The sequence below is a fragment of the Pongo pygmaeus genome, chromosome 5, assembly GCF_028885625.2.
Source record: "Pongo pygmaeus isolate AG05252 chromosome 5, NHGRI_mPonPyg2-v2.0_pri, whole genome shotgun sequence".
Lineage (NCBI taxonomy): Eukaryota > Metazoa > Chordata > Mammalia > Primates > Hominidae > Pongo > Pongo pygmaeus.
In genome coordinates, this window is record NC_072378.2 from 160,619,891 (window position 1) to 160,640,567 (window position 20,677).

Below are 20,677 nucleotides of genomic sequence, written 5' to 3' on the forward strand. Positions count from 1 at the left end.
TCTGAATGTGTTAGAGGCAATTATGATTCAAAAAACAGAAGCAGCAAAATGTAGAAACCTAACAACCTGTCTTTGAGCTTTTCATAAGTGTGGAAAATCTGCATTAAGCAGCATGAAACATTTTTTATTTTGCTTCTTTCACATTGTTCCTGATAGGGCACCATTCCCAAACTCACTGCTAAATCCAACTGCCGCTATGAAATTGAGTGGATTACTGAGTATGCCTGCCACAGAGATTACCTGGAAAGTAAAACTTGTTCTCTGAGCGGCGAGCAGCAGGCTGTCTCCATAGACCTCACACCGCTTGCGCAGAGCAGAGGTAAGCAGGCACCTTCTGCCTCCTAGCGCTGCTTAGGAAGAAGGGGATCGAGAGAGGGAACGGGACAGTAGGGACCAAGTCAGTCCATGCATGCTTCTGGGTTGGAGAGAGCTGTGGTTTGGGCTGGCGTTTCAGAAATAGGATTCAGATTTGACTAAGTAAGACTGTAATCTTCTAATACCTATTCATATAAAACAAGCCTCTTCTTGTTAATTTCCCTGTTTTTAGGTTCATCCTATACTTCAGATGGAAAAGAATATTTGTTTTATTTGAATGTCTGTGGAGAAACTGAAACACAGTTCTGTAATAAAAAACAAGCTGCAGTTTGCCAAGTGAAAAACAGCAATACCTCTCAAGTCAAAGCAGCAGGAAGATACCAGAATCAGACCCTCCGGTACGTCAACAACCTCTGTGTGATTTTCCTTTTTCTTTGTATTTCTTGAGACAGGGTTGCACTCTGGTGCCCAGGCTAGACTGCAGTGGTGCAATCTCGGTGCATTGCAGCCTTGACTTCCCTGCCTCAAGTAATCCTCCCACCTTAGCCTCCCGAGTAGCTGGGACTACAGGCAGGCACCACCATGCCTGGCTAGTTTCTGTAGTTTTTGTAGACATGGAGTTTTGCCATGTTGCCCACGCTGATCTTGAAGTCCTTGCCTCAGTGATCCTCCCACGTCGGCCTCCCAAAGTGCGTGGATTAGAGGTGTGTGCCTTGGGACCTGGCCTGCATAATTTTCAAGTGCGTTGTGTGTATTCTTGTGAAATGTAACTCCCTCTCCTCCTTTTCTTCCTCTTTCCATTTTCCATAAGGTACAGGAAAATCAGTTACGCCAGCATTCCTTCCTAGTAGACTTCGGCAAGTTGCCGTTTGTCACTAAACAATCAAATGTTTTTCCTGGCTTTAGAGTAAGAATGCTTCTGTTAGAACTGTTCACTTTATAAACTTGCTGTTTTTACAGAACCTGCTGTAGGAAAAGTATTTAATGAGTTTACAGTTGATAGGGCTTTTTTATTTTAAAATTTGTTTTTAAGGAGTTTTGATTTTTCTCTGGCAGTTTGAGAATCTGAAGCACCATCAACATTACTAAAAAAATGCATTCAGCACATTTCTTTTGACCCTTAACTTGGTAGTTGACCTTCATAAAAGCAGGATGAAAATGCAGTTTTCTGAAAATGTGTTGGGGCAGTTACGATTCAAAAATTAGGAACACAAAACTGCAAATACCGCAGAACTGGTCTTTGAGCTTTTTAAAAGCATGGAATATCTGCCGAGAAGCTGCATTTTAAACATTTTATTTTTGCTTCTTTCAAATTGTTCAGGATCAGCATTGTCCAAGACCCCTCAGGCACGGCTGTGTCCATGGCGGCTGTTAAGAAGGCTGTCTAATTCTTGGGCGTTATTTATTTTGTACAAAATCTAAAAGTGAGAACAAGAGAAGTCTTCATGCTCACAGCAAAACCTTCGGCACTTTCTTCCAGCCAGTTACTACTTTGAAGCGAGAGGATGTCAAGCCCATACATTTGGAACTCATTTCCTGTAGATATTTTTCCATAGCTGGCTAGAGAGCTTGCTGTTTTAGATCAGTAGTGATTTGTTGATGCTACGCAAAAGGCTTAATGTAGATATTTTAAAAGATTCAAGTTTCTTTCTTGGTTCTCCCAAACACATTTGTCTGTATATTCACAAAAATCTAGATATTCGGATGGAGACCTCACCTTGATATATTTTGGAGGCGATGAATGCAGCTCAGGGTTTCAGCGGATGAGTGTCATAAACTTTGAGTGCAATAAAACCGCAGGTAAGTGTGCGCTGGAGTTCAGCCCCTCCTCTTTCCATTCATGGGCATGTGCTTGTGTGTGTGTGCACAGGCGTGTTCTTGGAAGTGAACATTGAATGGAGGAGTCAGATGCCCTCCTTTGGACTGGCCAGCTCTAGCCCCCAGACTGAGTTTTTTCTGTTGGAGTAACAGTTTCCCCACCCCCACTGCCCCAGTGGACACACACACATCCTGTTTGCGTTTTCCTCGGTTCTGTCTGTTTGTTTTGGGAATGGGCCCAGCACTGAACTTGTTGGGAAAGTTTTCATCTTGAATTTTGGTGCACACTAAACTACAGCAAGGACAGATTCGGCAGGGGCGGGATGGCTTGCCAATTTTGATTGAGTGACCTCTTCTTTTGTGTAATGAGTATCAAGATAATCCTTTTTGCAAAGTGGTGACCCTGTGGTAGAGTTTGGATCTGGGGATTGCAAAATGTCACTGGCTGTGTTGAAGCTGAAGGTGTGCATTTCTCTGAGTGATGAGAAGCACCCTTGAGTCACCAAGGCACTGGCATATCAAAAAGCGGTGCCACTGTCCATTATCTTGACGATTGTAGATGCAGTTGTAGCTGTAGAGAGATGATGGGATTCCATCATCATAAGAGACCTGCCCCATCTGTTGACCCCCACGCTGTGACTCCAGGCACCCTGCAGGGCATCCCACCACTGCTCAGAGCAGTTCTAGAGCCCATTCTGGTTTCCAGCCCAAGTGCTGCCCCACCCGGAGGGTCTTTCTGGCCCTTGCTTCTGTGTGTTCTGTGTGTTTTTCTATGGCAGAGCTTTGGGTGGCTTGGTTACAGGATGGGTTGCTACAGGATTCACTGTGGGATGAGGGAGAGGCAGCTGGACATGATGTGAACCATGCTCTTGAAGCCTCCGGAGATCAGGTCTGCGTTGGGAGAGACAGTCAGGCACCCCTGCCCTGGTAGCACCACACCCCTGCGAATGTCCTAGCAAGCAGGCAAAGAACCAGCCCAGGGTCTTGCCACTGGGAAGGCTTTCGAGCCCAAAATGCCCCAGTAACTGCTGTTGTGGCACCTGCCCCTGGGGTGCCCTTGTTCACAGGTCTGCCATTGCTGTCCTTGTTCTCTACATGGCCCCTTTTGTTACTTTCACAATATGTACATTTTTTTAGTACCTATTTGCTTAGGCCCTATGAGGCTGGAGGGTGTTGTGAGGATAGACGGCTCTCTAGGTGTTCACAGACTAGAAGCAGAGATAAGGAGCATGATGATGGAGGCTCAGGGCAGTGCTGCTAGAGTAGGGCGAGTGCTTAGTGTCGTCGCTCCACTCCTTCACCAGGAGGGAGGCGTGGAGGTCAGCTGGCTGGGGTCTGGGCTGGGCGCAGGGGTCAGGCAGTTCAGAGAGGAGGAAGTGCTGCCTGAGCCACGCTACGTTGAGGAGCATGCTAGTCCCGTGTTGGGGTAGCTGTAGGGCCTGGGCCTCCAGACATTCAAAGGCATGGACCAGGGGAACTGCAAGCAGGTTAGAGGCTGTGTATGGGGAATGTCGCTGAAGATGACCCTGGAACAGTGTGCAGTATCGTAAGAAACTTGTATGCCCTGTAGAGGAGCTGGATTATATCTGGAAATCCGTAAAGTCCCAAGGATTTTCAGCAGGGGTATGACATACATCTGACTCGTGAATGAGAAAATCAGTGTGGCCTCTGGATGCACCTCCCGTCTGGTCTGAGCACTCCCTGCACCCCTCAGCTTCTGCATCATTCTCTCATCGCCCTCACCTCCTAGCCTACCTATGCTACTAGCCTCCTTAGCCATGTCTGCACCTTGAATCACGTCTCTCCTACTCGGTGTCCCCAGTCCCTAGGGATGCAGCCTGTATCTTCCCCATGTGCCCCGCCGATGCCAGACCTTGGTTCTGGCTCCCAGGTCACCCCAACTGGCTCTCCTGGACTCCGGCTGGCTCGGGCTGCTCTGCTGTGGTCTGAATCTCCCTGCAACTTTGTGATGACCTCCTTTGGCCTGTTCTGTTCAGTGCTTTTTATTAATGACTTGGCCGAGATCTTTGAGAGTGCGGTGATCTCATTTGGGGATGCTGGGAAGACAGAATCATTATCCAAAAAGATCGAAATGGACGAGCAGGATATGAGAAGGGCATTATATCGTCTCAGACTTACAGGGAAGAGGTGTGGACATTGAGGGAGCTGCCAACCAAACAAAAAACACAGGAGAGAAAAACCAAAGAACAGAAAGAAAGAAAAATAGAAAAAAAAAAAAAGAAGACCCGCAGTACAGTGGGGAGATCTTGCCTTGTAGTTATGAGCATAGATGAGGCCACACCCTCTGGGTTTGGTTCCCAGCTGCCCTAGTTTTTAGTTATGAAACCATGGGCCCAGAGAGAGCTAAAGCCCAGATAAGCTGAGGCTTGACAAAACGCGTGAAGGCCTCCTGTAGCTCCATTTTTCCTTTTCATTATAAAAATTTTCAAACATAGAACATTAAAACAAAAATTTACATGCCTGCCACTCTGACAGCCATTGATGTTTTGCCAGATTTTTCATGTAAGCCATACGTCATTGATGGCTCGTATCACCCCACCCTGATGCCAAGAAAGAACATTCCTTTATGTAAATTCAGTACCATCGTTGTACTTAACAAAATTAACAGTGACATCCTGATATTAAAAAACCCATGTTTTCCTAGGCTGTTTTCATTATGATTGTAACAAGGAGCCTGGACAGAGAGATGTCAGGTGTTTTGTGGGAGGGTTTTGAGCTGGCTGTCAGGCAGGAGTTGGATTAAAAAATACTTACAATTCCTTCCAGCTCTGTAATTCAGCACTCCAAACTTTGAGAGCAAACTATATACTGTAAAATTAGTTCATTATTATTTTGCTCGAATTTAAACTTAGAGTTTTTGGAGACAATCCCTTGGTAGACTCTGTTTATTAGATAGATGTAATGTATTTTTGAAGGTGAACGAGTGTTAATTGGCTATGTAATAGAAGTGTGGTTTAAGTTGGATCTCTAGGAATTATGCATGTGAATCTGAGGTTCATATACTTTTCAGGATGCAAGTGCATCTTTTGGTCATAATATTTTTTACCAATTGTTTAAATCTGGTTTGTTGTAAAGTGATGCTTTATTATTGGTGATTCTTTTAAATAAAGATGTTAGATAATTTTTTGGAAGAGCAGAATTCGTTAGGATAGGCTAATAAACTACTCACAAATTTAAGTGGCTCAGCCCATTAAAGGTTTATTTTCTTAGTTCAGTGCTAGTCCTTGGGGATGGGGCTGGGGTGGGGGGTGCGGGCTCTGCTCCATGTGGTCATTTGGAGACCTACGCTTTTTCCATCCTGTGTTTCTGACATCTGTAGATGTGACTTCCAGGGGCTCTGCAGGATGGGAACATCAATTTGCTTTGTTTTGTTTTTTTTCCAGGCCAGAAATAAGTCACTTGGCCCAGCCTGAATAGCAGAGGAGGCAGGGAAATGGAGTTTAGCTATGTGTCTAGAGGACAAATTAAACTGGTTGGATAAGAGGTAGCATTGTTTTTGCCACAGAGAAATGGGTGCTGCTGCCTCCTCCTTAGGCAGAGAGCTCGTTGGTTCCATTTGAAAACCTTCCTTCCCCTTTTGCTGGAATTGAGAGACTGAGGACACAAAATGGTGTGCTGGAGAATAAACTAGAGCCTGTGGAGCCAGACTGGCAACTTGGGGATTGTGTGAGTGAGGGAGAGATTGTGCAGAGCTAATCCTAACATTGCTGATGAGTGGACAGAAAACATAGGCCTCATGAATAGTGATTTCTGAAGTCAAAGCCCAGTATGCTTAAAAATGAACCCTAGTGGTTTGGGAGAGGGGAGCACAGCTTACTGTTCTGCTAAAATTCTTTGAGGAATTAAGTAAGAATATGTGTAAGGTACGTACCAATGGTTATTTACAAAATGGACTCTGCCTGCAGATTATTAGTACGTCTCAGATGCAAAACCAGCTCAAAAGTACGGATGAGTACTGGGACGATTTGTAGTAGTATTTAATTATTTGTAAACTTACACGTTTTTCTTCACGTTTGCAGAACACAAATCTTTTTCAGTAGTGAAATGTGAATCTAGTAGGATTAAACTGCGTGTAAACCTTGTGGGCGGGATGAAGAGAGGCAGAGGCGCGTCACTGTTGCTAAGTTAGTTCACTGGTAAGCTCAGGGGCCCAGCTATGGTAGCTGCCTCTGGGTTGTCAGCTATGCCCAGGAGGTGAAGGTGGAAGGCATTCCTTAAAGACAGTGGCTTAGTGTGCTTATTAAAAACCAAACCAAACCAGCCAACCAAACAAACAAAAAACACAGGAGAGAAAACCAAAGAAAAAAAGAAAAATAGAAAAAACCCCACAGTAGAGTGGGGCGATCTTGCCTTGTGGTTATGAGCACGGATGAGGCCAGACCCTCAGGGTCTGATTCACAGCTGTCCTAGTTTTTAGTTATGAAACCATAAGCAAATTAGTTAGCCACACTAAATCTGCAAAATGGTGCTAAAATTGTACCTTTGCCATGGGGTTTAGAGGATCAAATAGATGAATATAGTCATGTGTTGCTTAACAATAGGAATATGTTCTGAGAAATGTGTCATTAGGCGATTTTGTCATTGTGTGAACATCATAGAGTGTACTTAACACACACCTAGATGGTACAGCCTGCTGCACACTAAGCTATATGGTGTAGCCTGTTGCTCCTGGGCTACAAGTGTGTACAGCATGTGAGTGTACTGAATACTGCATGCAGTTGTAACACAACGGTAAGTATTTGAGTATCTAAATATATCTAAACATAGAAAAGGTCCAGTAAAAATACGATATTATAATCTTTTGCGGCCACCGTTTTATATGCGGTCTGTTGTTGACCAAATGTTGTTATGCAGCACGTAACTGTATAAAGAAAGTACTTAAACAGAGCCTGTTTTTCTGCAGCTTGCCTTTATGTAGCTGAGATGCTGAGCTCAGTGCCTGGCTGAGATTGTGCTCACTACAGGTTCGCTGCTGTGGCTGGTATTATAATTATAGTGATGATAATATTAAAGATTGGATAGAAGTTACAATTGAAATATCATTTGGTCTTGGTACAGAATCTTACTTCCTGTTTTCTTAGATCGTTACATAGCTTATGATACCAAACCTCAAGGAGGCAGATCACGTGGTGGGAGGCTCAGACAGGGATTATGAAACCATCAGGGGTGGGAAAAGGAGTGTTGTGCCCATGGCCCCCTAGCCTGGAAAGGTGCAGGGATAGGATTTCCAGCAAGGAGCAAGTCAGCAAAGCCTCTGAATCTCAGTGTCCATGGGATGGGGACGTGGCCTGTGAAGAGCTGGTTTTCAGACTTAGACCTGAACTATTCCTGCTGACGGATGGAAAATCTGGGTGGCTCACTCTTGGTGGAAGAAGAGGCTTGATTTGAGGAGGGTGTTACAGACAGGTGCACTGACGGAGCCGCAGAATACCAGCACTGTTTGGAGGTGTGCCGCTAACATTGTGGGGCTGGCATAGGACCTTGGCGTGCTTTCACTGGGAGCAACTGACTGTAGATGGTTTCCACTCTTATTTTACTTTAGGGATGAGTCCCAGAGAACTTGTCTTGTTCACAGTCGCATCACTAAGTCAGCAGTCCACAGGGAACTAGAGCTCCATTTCTGTCCTCCTTTCTGTGAGTCCCCAGTGTCACCCAGAGATGTTCAGGAGCCTCTGGGAGCTGACCACAGCCCGGGAGCAGAGGATCCCACTCACTGCTCTTTCGTTCCTCCTGCCTGCCCTTTTAATCTTATCTTTGAAGGTGCTGTACACAGCCTTCTGTCAATGTCTCCCAAAATGAAAGGCATGCTGGCCTGCCATCAAGGACTTAGGGTTAAGCATCTGAAGCTTAGTAGAAGCCTCTCTCAACTCAGACCCCCATGGTCTCTAAAAAAAATCTGGACCTGAATTTTTTAACTGATCAGTTGGCATTGGTCCTGTTCAGTTTCTTCCTTGCTCCTTAGCTGTTCCTCAGTTTTGGTCACGAATGGAATTTAAATTTCTCCTCTTGAATCGTGCAGGTAACGATGGGAAAGGAACTCCTGTATTCACAGGGGAGGTTGACTGCACCTACTTCTTCACATGGGACACGAAATACGCCTGTGTTAAGGAGAAGGAAGACCTCCTCTGCGGTGCTACCGATGGGAAGAAGCGCTACGACCTGTCCGCGCTGGTCCGCCATGCAGGTACTGCCCTCCTTGCCATGTGGGTCTCAGTCCACATGCTCATGGAACATTTTCCCATGAGTACTTTTGGAAATGCTGTTACTATTTTCTTTGTCAGTGGATTGGGTCACAGCCCACCCCTGCTTTTTTCATGTGGCTGTGTGAATTATTAGAAGGAGCATTGGACTGGGAGGTGAAATAACTGAATTTGAGACCAGCATTATTGTTTTCTGGTTGGATTACCTTGGGCTCATCATAGTTGAGTGGAAACTGCCCTGCACCTACAGGGTGTCAGGCCTTGTGCTCTGTGTTGTTTAGAAGCTTGCTTGCTTGCTTTTTTTTCCTTTAAATTTTTTTTTTCTCTCTTATAACAGCCTTCCCATAGGCCATATTCCCACTTAACACAGGAACTGTCAGGCCCGCAGAGTGGAGCTGCGGCTCAGTTGCTGTCTTTTGACCTTGTGTTTTCACCCTTTTACACACTGCCTCTTTTCCGTCTCTGAGGTGGGATCTGCAGCCTCTGCCCCCTGGGGTTCTTCTGTTTGGATTCTGTAGGCAGGTGGATGTGCGCCTTGGGCTGCTGTTCACTGCTGCCTCAGTGTGCAGTGGGCTTGTACTCTAGGCTGAGCTTGCTGTTGCACAGCAGGCAGCAGATGAGGTGCCGAGGAGGCAGCAGCACCCCCGACAGCACAATCCCTGCCCTCGGGGGCTTGGAATTTAGCAGGAAACAGAGCAGGTGGAATAATAAGAATGGGAGTCTCAAGCAGGGATAATCTGATGGGGGGATTTCTGGTTTTACCCTCTTGGCAGCTCAAATTAGGTGTACAGAAGCCAGTTGTCTCTGTAAGGGGGAGATGACCCGAAGCAGAGGGAATGACTTGCCTCGTGTAATTGCCACCCCAGAACAGTCACAGAACTGCTGGCGGTATGTTGTCACTCATAAGTGGGAGTTGAACGTTGAGAACACATGGGCACAGAGGGGAACAGCATACACCAGGGCCTGTTTAGGGTTGGGGGTGAGGGGAGGGAACTTAGAGGATGGATCAGTAGGTGCAGCAAACCACCGTGGCACATGTGTACCTATGTACCTGCAAGTTTTCCACATGTATCTTGTTTTTTTTTTTTTTTTTTTTTTTAAATAAGACTGCCAGCGGTGACAGCACTGCTGCTCCTGTCTTCTGAGTCCCACCTGGTTTGCTAAATACCAGGTTAGAAAGAGGAATCCCTCTTGTGGAGTGTTTGAGAACCTGCCTCACTGTGAACCGCCTGGGCAGGGAATGCTGTCAGTGCTGTTGTGGTTAAACACCCTGTGTGCTGCTGGGAACAGTGCCGTAGTTAATTCTGGCACGTGGGTGCTAGTGAAGACATTGGTTTTCTGTGAAGCAGAAAGAGTTCTAGCTGCAGAGTTGGAGACCTGGCTGAGGACTGGTGTTGCCGCATCCAACCACATTTGCTTGAGCGAGCTGCTCTCCAGGCCCGGGTTTCTTACAGTGAACTGGGTGGTGCTGTTAGATTCATTAAGTTAACTTTTTTTTTTTAAACATCACTGTGTATAAGAGACCACCTAGGATCTATGAGATAAGGAGAGATACATTTTTCAGTCTACAGACTTCCTGACACAGCTCTGGTCTCTTGGAATCTGCAGTCATTTCGTGGCATTTGCGCATAGATAGCCCTAAGTAAATTATGAGGGGAGAGCTAAAACCATTCCTTACTGCTTGAAGAAGTCCCTTAAGACTTTACAGCCCATCTGGCTCCACCCCAGACTTCCAGTGTTTAGGGCAGGTCCTTGTTCACATGCACAGTCTTGTATGGTTTCTTTTAGGCTGTTAACATTGGAAAGTGCTTCTCCAAATGTACTGTATCACCACTGATGAGTCATGGGGTTTTTGCCTTCCAAACCCGAGTACCCAACCTGCAAAGGGAGCATTTTCAAATGAGAACGTGTATTTTTATATCTTTACCTCCTCCATGACACACTTTCTAAGTTACTCCTTCAGCGACTGTTCACCGTGTGGTTTGCTTTTTGTGGATGCCCTCGCCCTTGCTTGCTGTGCTGGTGACAGTCAGCTGGTGCCCCCTCACCTCCTGCAGGTGCCTAATCAGTATCTGCTCACACTGACCAGCTCATGAGTCTTGTGAGTTCAGCGGCCACCTGTGGTACCTTGCTTGTCTTCTGTGGTAGCATGCGTTGTGTCCTGCACTCAGTCTGCAGATGTGTAAGAGGTTGCTGGTTTCTTTTAGCTGCACAGGCCTTCACAGGGGCCGAGCTGGGTGTATTAGCAGTGGTGTTGAGCGGGGTGTATTAGCAATGATGTACCACTCTACTGCGTCCCAAGACACAGGCTGGCTTCTTGATTTGGGTTTTCAGTTTCTAATTTCATACTGTGGGGCTTGGGAGAATTTTGCTGTTCAGTTCTCTGTCCCCCAGTTGGGCCTACTCTTCTGAAGAAGTATTGGGGTGTAGTTTGTTTCTGTCACATTAAATGAGAAACCTGAGAATCTCGGTGAATTTTTGTGCTTTCAGTCTGCCCGGGTTCCAGAAATGTGAGCGCTGGGGATTGAGTGATGAAGTGGTTTGGGAGCTTTGAGCCCTTGACCTTTGGCTTAATCACTATTTATTCTGTGACTCACAGAAATCAGCATTGCTTTTGGCTAAAATACACTTTTGTTTTGTTACAGAACCAGAGCAGAATTGGGAAGCCGTGGATGGCAGCCAGACGGAAACAGAGAAGAAGCATTTTTTCATTAATATCTGTCACAGAGTGCTGCAGGAAGGCAAGGCACGAGGGTGTCCCGAGGACGCGGCAGTGTGCGCAGTGGGTGAGTTGTGCCCGGACGGAAGATCTAGGTGATGCTTTTCTAGGGCATCCGGTTTGGAATGAGTTAGAAGATCTTTCTGTGGTTCATCTAAGCCTCCTCTTTCTATAATCACATGAAGGATGGTAAAAAAAATTTTATTCATAACTCAGATGTCAGTAACTGCTCGATGCACTCTGGAATCGTGAAGTTGGCTGGAGCTCCCTGACATGGGCTAAAACCATAACTGGGAACAGAAGGAACCACGTGGAAAATACTGCGTCATCTTTTTAGTTTGTAACCTGAAGAATAACGTTGCCAGTATTTGTGTACAAGTGATTTTATTTTATTTTTTAACAACTTTATTGCCTAGAATCGTTCAAAAGTTATGGCTTGAGTGAAGTGTAATCTCAGCTGTAGCCCTAGTGTAAGAGGGGCTTGCATGCTTTGCTTCCTTTTGCTGTTATTGTTTTGGTCCCGTAGCTGTCATGCAGAGACTTCTCAAGTATTTGATACAGGTATTTAGCACATTCATTTTTGTCATTTATGACTCACTTTGAAAATGCCAGGCTATGAGAATAGTGAGAATCTGTTAAAAGCATTCAATAAGGAATTGTGAGCCTCGTTGGATTTTAGGAATTATCTCGTATTCAGAATTGCTGGTGTGTCTTTAAAAGCAGGTTCAGGCATGTCCATGTCTTTACTAAGAAGGACTTCGGAACAGAGTTTTAATCCTTTATAACAAAAAGCAAGTGAACCAAGAAGTAAGCGGCCTCCTGCTTGGGTTGCTAAACAGGTTTCGTTAATTTCTGCTTTGGATATGAGACACATTCTTACCCTTGGCTGTGTGGCTGTGCTTTCAAAAGACTTTGTGTCTTGGGGTAGCTGAAGCCCTGACAGTGGGGGACAATGTCCGTTTACAGTTGGTGCTGATGCATGTTGCAAGCCATTTGGTCTTTCTTGCCCTGGAAGGGCATTGTACGTCATTCATGGCACTTTCTGGCTGAACCTATGGATGACCCTGGAGGACCCCGATGTGGCTGTTAACGTCTATCCAAACGTGGCACTCTAGGGAAACCCATCCACTGCCCTGGTGGGTTCAGTGGGCTGGAGAAGGGCTGCACTTGCTGGGTTTGGGCTGATTTCTTTCTTTCTTTCTTTTTCTTTCTTTTTTTTTTAAATCACTTCTTTGTGTGTGTGATGATCATTTTTAGCCACATCTTCTGTTTTTTTTTCCCCTTTCTCTTCCAGATAAGAATGGAAGTAAAAATCTGGGAAAATTTATTTCCTCTCCCATGAAAGAGAAAGGAAATATTCAACTCTCGTATTCAGATGGCGATGATTGTGGTCATGGCAAGAAAATAAAAACTAATATCACACTTGTATGCAAGCCAGGTAAAAATTTTAAAAAAGATGAAATCTTTTATGGCTTCTGCCAGAGTTCCTGCATTCTTCATATCTCTGTTCCTCATCAGTCACTGCAAAACTGATCAGACAGATTGGCATGGTGTTAAGCATTTTGAGTTCCAGACTCTGGTGATGGGAGATAGGTCATTTGGAATTTTTCCCTCATCCCCTCCCCAAAACCAAATCAGAAATGGAGAAACCAGATGGTGTCAGAAGGGAGTTGTGGGTCTCAGCGCTGTATCCTCTTCCTCGGGACTGATACGCGGCCAGTCATGCGGTTACTTAACTTCCTCCAAAGGGGAAAAAAATCATAAATGGTTTAAAACATTGCCCATGATCTCACCACTTAAACACAATGTTAATTTTCATTACCTTTATTTATAGGTGTATGTTGTTTTTACCAAGTCAAAATTTTTGTTAACAAATCTTAATGTTTCTCAAAGTGTAGTATTTTGTAAATACTTTTCTATGTTTCACAGTTCCATTAATAATTTTTAGGAACTTCCTTGTTGACGTGGTGTGGTTTTACTATTTTTGAACATTTTCCTTATTGTTGGATTAATAGCACGTTTCCAGTGTTGCTAATTGTGCTATTATGTATCCTGTCTCTACCTCCCATTGAAATATTTCCTTTGGATAAGTTCCCAGCTGTGGGATAAAGTCAGAAGCTAGGGTCATTTTGTTTGTTTTATATGGTAAAATATACAACATAACATAAAATTTACCATCTTAACTGCTTTTAAGTATGTAGCTTGGTGACATTGTTGTGTAATACCACCACCATCCATCTCCAGAACTTTTTCATCCTCCCAGACTGAAACTCAGTTCCCATTAAACACGAGCTCTCCATTCCCTCTCTTCTACTTTTTGTCTCTACGGATTTGACTGTTCTAGATACCTCATATAGGTGAAATGCTACAGTATTTGTAGGGCTGTTTTTTGACCCTTCTATGCATTATACCTCATTTCCCACCGTCCCTTCCAAGTCTACTTCTAGCAGAGAAGAATGAGGTAAGATATTTTAGGAATGAATGGATTAGTGATCCCCGTTTCTTTTCCCTGTTGACAGGTGATCTGGAAAGTGCACCAGTGTTGAGAACTTCTGGGGAAGGCGGTTGCTTTTATGAGTTTGAGTGGCACACAGCTGCGGCGTGTGTGCTGTCTAAGACAGAAGGGGAGAACTGCACGGTCTTTGACTCCCAGGCAGGTCTGTGTCCGAGCAGGATCTCTGCTTTAATGTGACTTGGAACCACTTAAGGTTTTTTCCTTAACATTCTGTGTGAGGTTTTCAGGGTAACCCGCGTTAGAATTTTATTCATGCTGTTTGAACAAAATTCTGAACATCCGGTGTTTGGGGCTTATTTGAGATACTGAAAATACTATCTTGAATTCATTATTGAGGTGGTTTTGCTGAATGCAAAACTTTCGGATCACAAGGGAATAAATTATGTTTGAAGAGGCTTTTGTGTGAATTCTAGGCAAGAAACCTCTCTGAGGGAGACCTTACAAGAAGGCCGTAATATCGTGCTCATCCTGCTTTGAACATGCTGTTGTTTATTAGCCCAGCAGTTATGGGCTTTGAATAGCGCTTTAGGCTAACCCAGTAGAAGGGAATGGTGGAGTTGGGTCCATCTCCAAGGAAGATGTTAGTAATCGCGGTTCTGGTGGCCTCAAGGGGCAGTGTCTCTTCTGCCTCCTCCACTTCTTCCTGCCATTGGGAACCTCCTGGGAAGAACCTCTCCCTTTCAAACTGTGGGGTGAGACCACTCTGTTAACTGTTCGGACTGACCTTCCATACTTTTATTGTTTTTATTCTTTCTTAGGGTTTTCTTTTGACTTATCACCTCTCACAAAGAAAAATGGTGCCTATAAAGTTGAGACAAAGAAGTATGACTTTTATATAAATGTGTGTGGCCCGGTGTCTGTGAGCCCCTGTCAGCCAGACTCAGGAGCCTGCCAGGTGGCAAAAAGGCAAGTAGCTTCTCAGTTCTGTTTCATTCTTAGGCATTATATGCTAACAAATATTTTCAGGAATAGGTGTGTTCTCAATGTCATTGCTTTATGACAAGCATTTAAATACTGATGAGACCTGGTCTGAAAACTGAAGGATGTTAGGAGTTTAATTTCCCAGAGAAAGGAGCAGGCCCATCCTTGGGAAAGAAGGGTGGATTGAGGTCATGCCTCACTTCTGCACATTTTGTGCTTCTCAGTGCCTAGATATCTCTGTGCGTATTTCTGCATTCTGCGTAACTGTAGCTCAAATGAAGTGAGTTGTCTAAACCAGCGGTGCCAAGAGGAGATTTGGGTCCCAGTATCCCTGCTGCTGTTAGAGACCTTGTGTGGGTTCCTGTGGTCTGCAGCCCGGGCTTGGTTCTGGTGACTCCTCACATCGCTCACGGGCCCTCCCTTCAGTGTGGCAGCCTTGGAGTGCTTCTGCCTCTCAGGTCTTTGCTGAGAGAAACGTGTGTTTATTTCAGTGATGAGAAGACTTGGAACTTGGGTCTGAGTAATGCGAAGCTTTCATATTATGATGGGATGATCCAACTGAACTACAGAGGCGGCACGCCCTATAACAACGAAAGACACACACCGAGAGCTACACTTATCACCTTTCTCTGTGATCGAGATGCGGGGGTGGGCTTCCCTGAATATCAGGTAGGAATGTTTGTCCCTCATTGCGCTCCCTGAGGATACTCACGCCTGTGGTGGGCCTTTCATTGAGAAGCAGAGCTTGTATCAGTCTGGCTTTCTGGCCAAATCATCACTGTGATTAGATTTGCCAGGGTGCCTGGGCAGTATTAGTTTTTTAAGCCATTTATTTAGTGGGTTGTGCACCTTAGTAACAGCCCAGAAGCCTGTCAGTTTTGGGTACAAAACATGCAAAAGCATAAAAAAAATCCTGAATTAACACCCACTTAGCAGAGGCTAAATTTTCATCCTGATTTATTACTGGACAGTCTTCCTTTTAATAAAATGAAGGGAGATGGGCAGACTAAGCTTTTCTTCACAGTTTCTCATTGGGAACATTGCTCTTGTCCTTTTTTGAATCCTGGTTTTATGTCACGTGTCTTTCTCTTTTTGCCATCCCTCCGCACATCTGCTGTGGAATAGGAAGAGGATAACTCCACCTACAACTTCCGGTGGTACACCAGCTATGCCTGCCCGGAGGAGCCCCTGGAATGCGTGGTGACCGACCCCTCCACACTGGAGCAGTACGACCTCTCCAGGTGAGGCAGAGTCAGCTGCTCTGTTTTTGGCCTGGTACAGATGCTGAAGTTGCAGGTGTTGCTGGTGAGCATGTGACTGAGCTGATGATGGGGAGTGATGCTGGCTCTGGGGCTGCAGGACCAAGGTGGGGCATTTTCAGCAGAGTGAATTCTAATAACAGTCTGGTCACCTTTGGGATAGCAACCAGTCTTGGCCACAGCAGAGCCTCAGCCTTTAGCTTCATCATTTAAAACAATGACTGTCAGTGCAGAGGCACGGGGGGACAGTTAAGGTCCACTGCATACTGAGTTTAGCGAAGGTGGAGTGTAATCCTGGTGCGTCATGAGCCCAGACAAGCCAACTCCTGGTAGTGTGATAGGTGGAGCATGTTTTATTTGGTAGCTTTACTTCCCCAATTACATAGAAATAAATGAGACTGAAATGTGTACGCTCTTTAAAAGCATATACATTTTGCTTTGAAATTTTAGTCTGGCAAAATCTGAAGGTGGCCTTGGAGGAAACTGGTACGCCATGGACAACTCAGGGGAACATGTCACGTGGAGGAAATACTACATTAACGTGTGTCGGCCTCTGAATCCAGTGCCGGGCTGCAACCGATATGCATCGGCTTGCCAGATGAAGTATGAAAAAGATCAGGTGAGTCTGTTTTCACTGCGTGTCTCCTCTGCCCTCCTAATTCCACGACTTAGTGAGAGGAGGTGGTTATTCTGGGACATCCAGATCAAAGGCGGCACAGCTGCTCGAGAGAAACCCTCTGAGTAGGAGTGGGGCCTCCGTGTGAACTCATCTGCCTCCTGTAGGAGCAGAAGTGTGTCACACAGGAATCATTGTTCACATGGAGAATGCTGTGTTGCAGACTTTTGATCACACAAAGGGCAGAGGAAGCACCGAATGGTTATGTCTAGCCTGAATTCAAAAGTGTCTTTAGGTGCTTTCAGCAGACACCTGTGAAAAAGAGAGTTTTGCTTCCAAAAGCTCTTGCTTCTGGATTGATTAGGGGGAAAAACTGGTTTGGGAGAGTTGCTGTGGATGAACCAGATTCAAGCACGCGCTCTCATTCGCTGCAGTTCGTCACTGGGTTGAATGCAGCCACTGCCAGAACATTTACCCGTCTCCTGTGGTCGTTGTACGTGGTGAATCTTAAAATAGAGATGTCTCTGGAAGTTGGCTTCTGTAAAAATAGCATGTTGGGAATGTACTTTTCTTGGTGTATGCTAGTGGCAGCTTGGAGGTTTTTGAAAGGAAGGTGGCAAGTGTGCTCTGGTGGTTAGGAATCGAGTTCCTGGTTGTGTTTACCTCTGCACATGTGTGTTCTTTACTGGAGCAATGACTTCAGTGTATAGTCAGTCCTCATTATTCACAGATTCTGCATCTGTGAACTTGCCTACTTGAGAACATGTGTAACTCCAAAATCACCATGCAGAGCACTTTCTCAGTCATTGTTGGAACGAGTGTAGTGGCCCACTGTGCATAGTACCCGACAAGCCTGTTCCTGGCTGAAGTTGAACAGCGGGACACTCTGGCCTCTTGTTTCTGCCTCACCCTGAGATGAGCAGAGGATGGAGAGGGCGAGGTAGTGCAGTGCCAAAGCTCCAGCCCTGGGGCCGGTTGGACGGGGTCTGAATTCCAACTCTGGCATCTCAACTCAGAGATGCTCCAGAGCTGGAACTTCCGCGCTGTACTGCCTGGTAAGGTCTCCCTAGGAGAAGTTTTTTGCCTAGAATTCACACTAGTCTTTTCAAACATGACTTACTCCCTTGTGTTCTGAAAGTTTAGTGGGGCAGCCTTAGGTGAGCCACTTAACACTCCTTAGCCTCGTTTTTCCTTTTGTAAAATAAAGAATAGAATCTGTCAGCATGAGTTGTCTTGGGATTTCAGATTTATAATCTGTGTGTAATAGGTTTGTTTGCCTGATGTGCGGCCAGTCAGTACGCTGAGACATTGGGGATTACAGCCGAGAAAGAGTTTAATTGTAGGGCAGGCAAATGAGGAGATGAGAAGAAACCTCAAATTCACCTCCCTAAGGAATTTGGGTTGAGGGACATAAGGGGTTTGGAGCAGGCCAAGGTGTGGGGATTGTTTATTGGTAGAAGTGCAGGGTGAAGTCATCGGATGGGGAGATGAAGAAACTGCATTTGGTTCCCTGTAGGGAGGTCTTCATAGTGGTTAGTGTCAGCCCTTCCACCGGAATTCAGGATCTGAAGAACATCTTACGTGATTCTTGAACGAAATCCTTATGATTCTAATGCCAGTGATTCTTTCTGTAGCAATAATGGGGATGTGACTAGTATCTAGTGCTACGTGACTTTCAGTTACAGGCCAGCACGCAGCCTGATTGGTGCTTAATTGCATGCCTGGAACGCAGCATGCAGTTGTTGTTAACTCTTTGAGGATGGTTTCCTATTCCTTATGTAGTAAGGGGATTTCCCTAGGAGCAGTTGTTCTGTATTCAATAATTCATTGTTTGCGGCAGCTTTATAGAATGTAACCACCACCAATAACGAATCGACTGTATCTTCAGGGGGAAAAGCCTAACAAGACTGGTTTTCTTGCAGGGCTCCTTCACTGAAGTGGTTTCCATCAGTAACTTGGGAATGGCAAAGACCGGCCCGGTGGTTGAGGACAGCGGCAGCCTCCTTCTGGAATACGTGAATGGGTCGGCCTGCACTACCAGCGATGGCAGACAGACCACATATACCACGAGGATCCATCTCGTCTGCTCCAGGGGCAGGCTGGTAAGGCGCTGCTGCTGGCCGGTGACCTTCACTGCTGCATTTTTTGACTGAGCATTGCCTTATGTGTCTCTTAACAGCAGCAGTCTTGGGGTGGGTGGCGGAGCTAGGCCAGTCTTAGTTCTGCTTAAGGTCAGTGTGCGGTATATATGTTCACAGGCAGGGAGTGATTTGTGGTACCTTCATGGCTGCGATTTCTGAAGTGTAAGCCTCATCTTTTGCTGCGGAGTTCGAGGCTCTGGTGACATACACTGTTTCCTGGATTTTTTTTCTGAGTCGTACAGACATTATCTTGCCTCTTAGTTCTTGTGAGTTGAGGATCGTGGCAGTGGAACGGGGCTTAGAGATAGTTTGGTCTTGTAGGGGCCAAGGGAAAGCTTCCCTTTCACCCTTTGAAGTTTCCCTGAAAATCAGCTGTCAACAGGAGAAAAGACATTAAAATTTTGACGTGCATAGCACCGGGGAATAAATAGCAGGAGAAAGATGACCCAGTAGCCTAATGCAACACAGAAGGTTATGTACCCTGTTTCACAGGGGAGAGGGAGATAGGGGATGTAGACAGTTCTTTTGAGGGGGCAGCAAATGATTATTTGGGAGAAAGAATGGACAGAAATTAACTTGCAAATGATTCTCTTTGGAGCCTGAATGAGGAAGGCATTATCTTGTGCACAAGTCTGTCCAGGTGTGATTGCTGTCCTCAGTCTTCTTTTGTGGGATAGATAATGAGATTTCCGAGTTTCTTTTGGAAAGAAGCCTTCTTGGTCAGATAAGGAAATTCCAGAGAAAGTCCCTCCCTGTGCTTGGGGGTGGAGGTAACAAGGCACGGTTAAAAGGATGACCTTGATTCTCAGGCAGCTTCTCAGCATGTCAAAGCACTGATCCTTGGGGTATTGCTTTCTGAGCCCCAGCAGTCCAAACCACGAAGACCACAGATAGGAATCAGAGGCTTGGTATAGCTCAGGCCTATGGGTGAACGATGAGGGCTGTATGTGTAATACAAAACAGGAATAAGAAATTAAGGCTGAGGGCTGGGCACAGTGGTTCAGATCTAACCCAGCACTGTGGAAGGCCAACATGGGAAGATCACTTGAGGACAGGAATTGGTGACCAGCCTAGGCAACATAGTGAGACCCCGTCTACAAAAAATAAAAAAAAAATTTAGCCAAGTGTGGTGGCTCAGGCCTGTAGTCCCAGTTACTCTGGAGGCTGAGGCAGGAGGATTCCTTGAGCCCAGGAGGTTGAGGATTCAGTGAGCCATGATTGCACTGCAGCCTGGGAGACAAAGGGAGCCCCTGTCTCAAAAAAAAAAAAAAATTGGGAGGCAGAGATACGAGGATTGTTTGAGCCCAGGAGTCTGAGACTAGCCCTGGCAACCTAATGAGACCGCACCTCTACAAAAAATTTAAAAAATTAGCCAAGTGTGGTGGTGTGCACGTGTAGTCCCTGCTACTTGGGAGGCTGAGGTGGGAGGATCACTTGAGCCCAGGAGGCAGAGATTGCAGTGAGCTGAGGATGTGCTACTACACTGCAGCCCCTTGGCAACAGAGCAAGATCCTGTTTCAAAATAATAATCATATAAGCAACTTCAGCAAAGTCTCAGAATACAAAATCAATGTGCAAAAATCACAAGCATTCCTATACACCATTAACAGACAAACAGAGAGCCAAATCATGAGTGAACTCCCATTCACAATTGCTACAAAGAGAATAAAATACCTAGGAATCCAACTTACAAGGGATGTGAAGAACCTCTTCAAGGAGAACTACAAACCACTGCTCAAGGAAGTAAAAGAGGACACAAACAAATGGAAGAATATTCCATGCTCATGGATAGGAAGAATCAGTGTTGTGAAAATGGCCATACTGCCCAAAGTAATTTGTAGATTCAATACCATCCCCATCAAGCTACCAATGGTTTTCTTCACAGAATTGGAAAAAACTACTTTAAAGTTCATATGGAACCAAAAAAGAGCCCGCATTGCCAAGACAATCCTAAGCAAAAAGAACAAAGCTGGAGGCATCATGCTACCTGACTTCGAACTATGCTACAAGGCTACAATAACCAAAACAGCATGGTACTGGTACAAAACAGATATATAGACCAATGGAACAGAACAGAGGCCTCAGAAATAACACCACACATCTACAACCATCTGATCTTTGACAAACCTGACAAAAACAAGAAATGGGGAAA

General features: G+C 45.4%; 1 protein-coding gene across 1 annotated transcript in view; it reads left to right on the plus strand.

Annotated features, from left to right (window-relative positions):
• IGF2R (insulin like growth factor 2 receptor) overlaps nt 1-20,677 on the plus strand; it is a 138,242-nt gene that overhangs the window by 63,511 nt on the left and 54,054 nt on the right. Inside the window, exons 8-19 of the mRNA XM_054490429.2 lie at nt 157-319; nt 548-713; nt 2,012-2,115; nt 8,174-8,338; nt 11,000-11,140; nt 12,368-12,511; nt 13,593-13,730; nt 14,347-14,494; nt 15,001-15,178; nt 15,635-15,750; nt 16,219-16,387; nt 18,307-18,486. Of these exons, the coding sequence (XP_054346404.2) occupies nt 157-319; nt 548-713; nt 2,012-2,115; nt 8,174-8,338; nt 11,000-11,140; nt 12,368-12,511; nt 13,593-13,730; nt 14,347-14,494; nt 15,001-15,178; nt 15,635-15,750; nt 16,219-16,387; nt 18,307-18,486 (1,812 nt within the window). The remainder of the gene's footprint in view (nt 1-156; nt 320-547; nt 714-2,011; nt 2,116-8,173; nt 8,339-10,999; nt 11,141-12,367; nt 12,512-13,592; nt 13,731-14,346; nt 14,495-15,000; nt 15,179-15,634; nt 15,751-16,218; nt 16,388-18,306; nt 18,487-20,677) is intronic.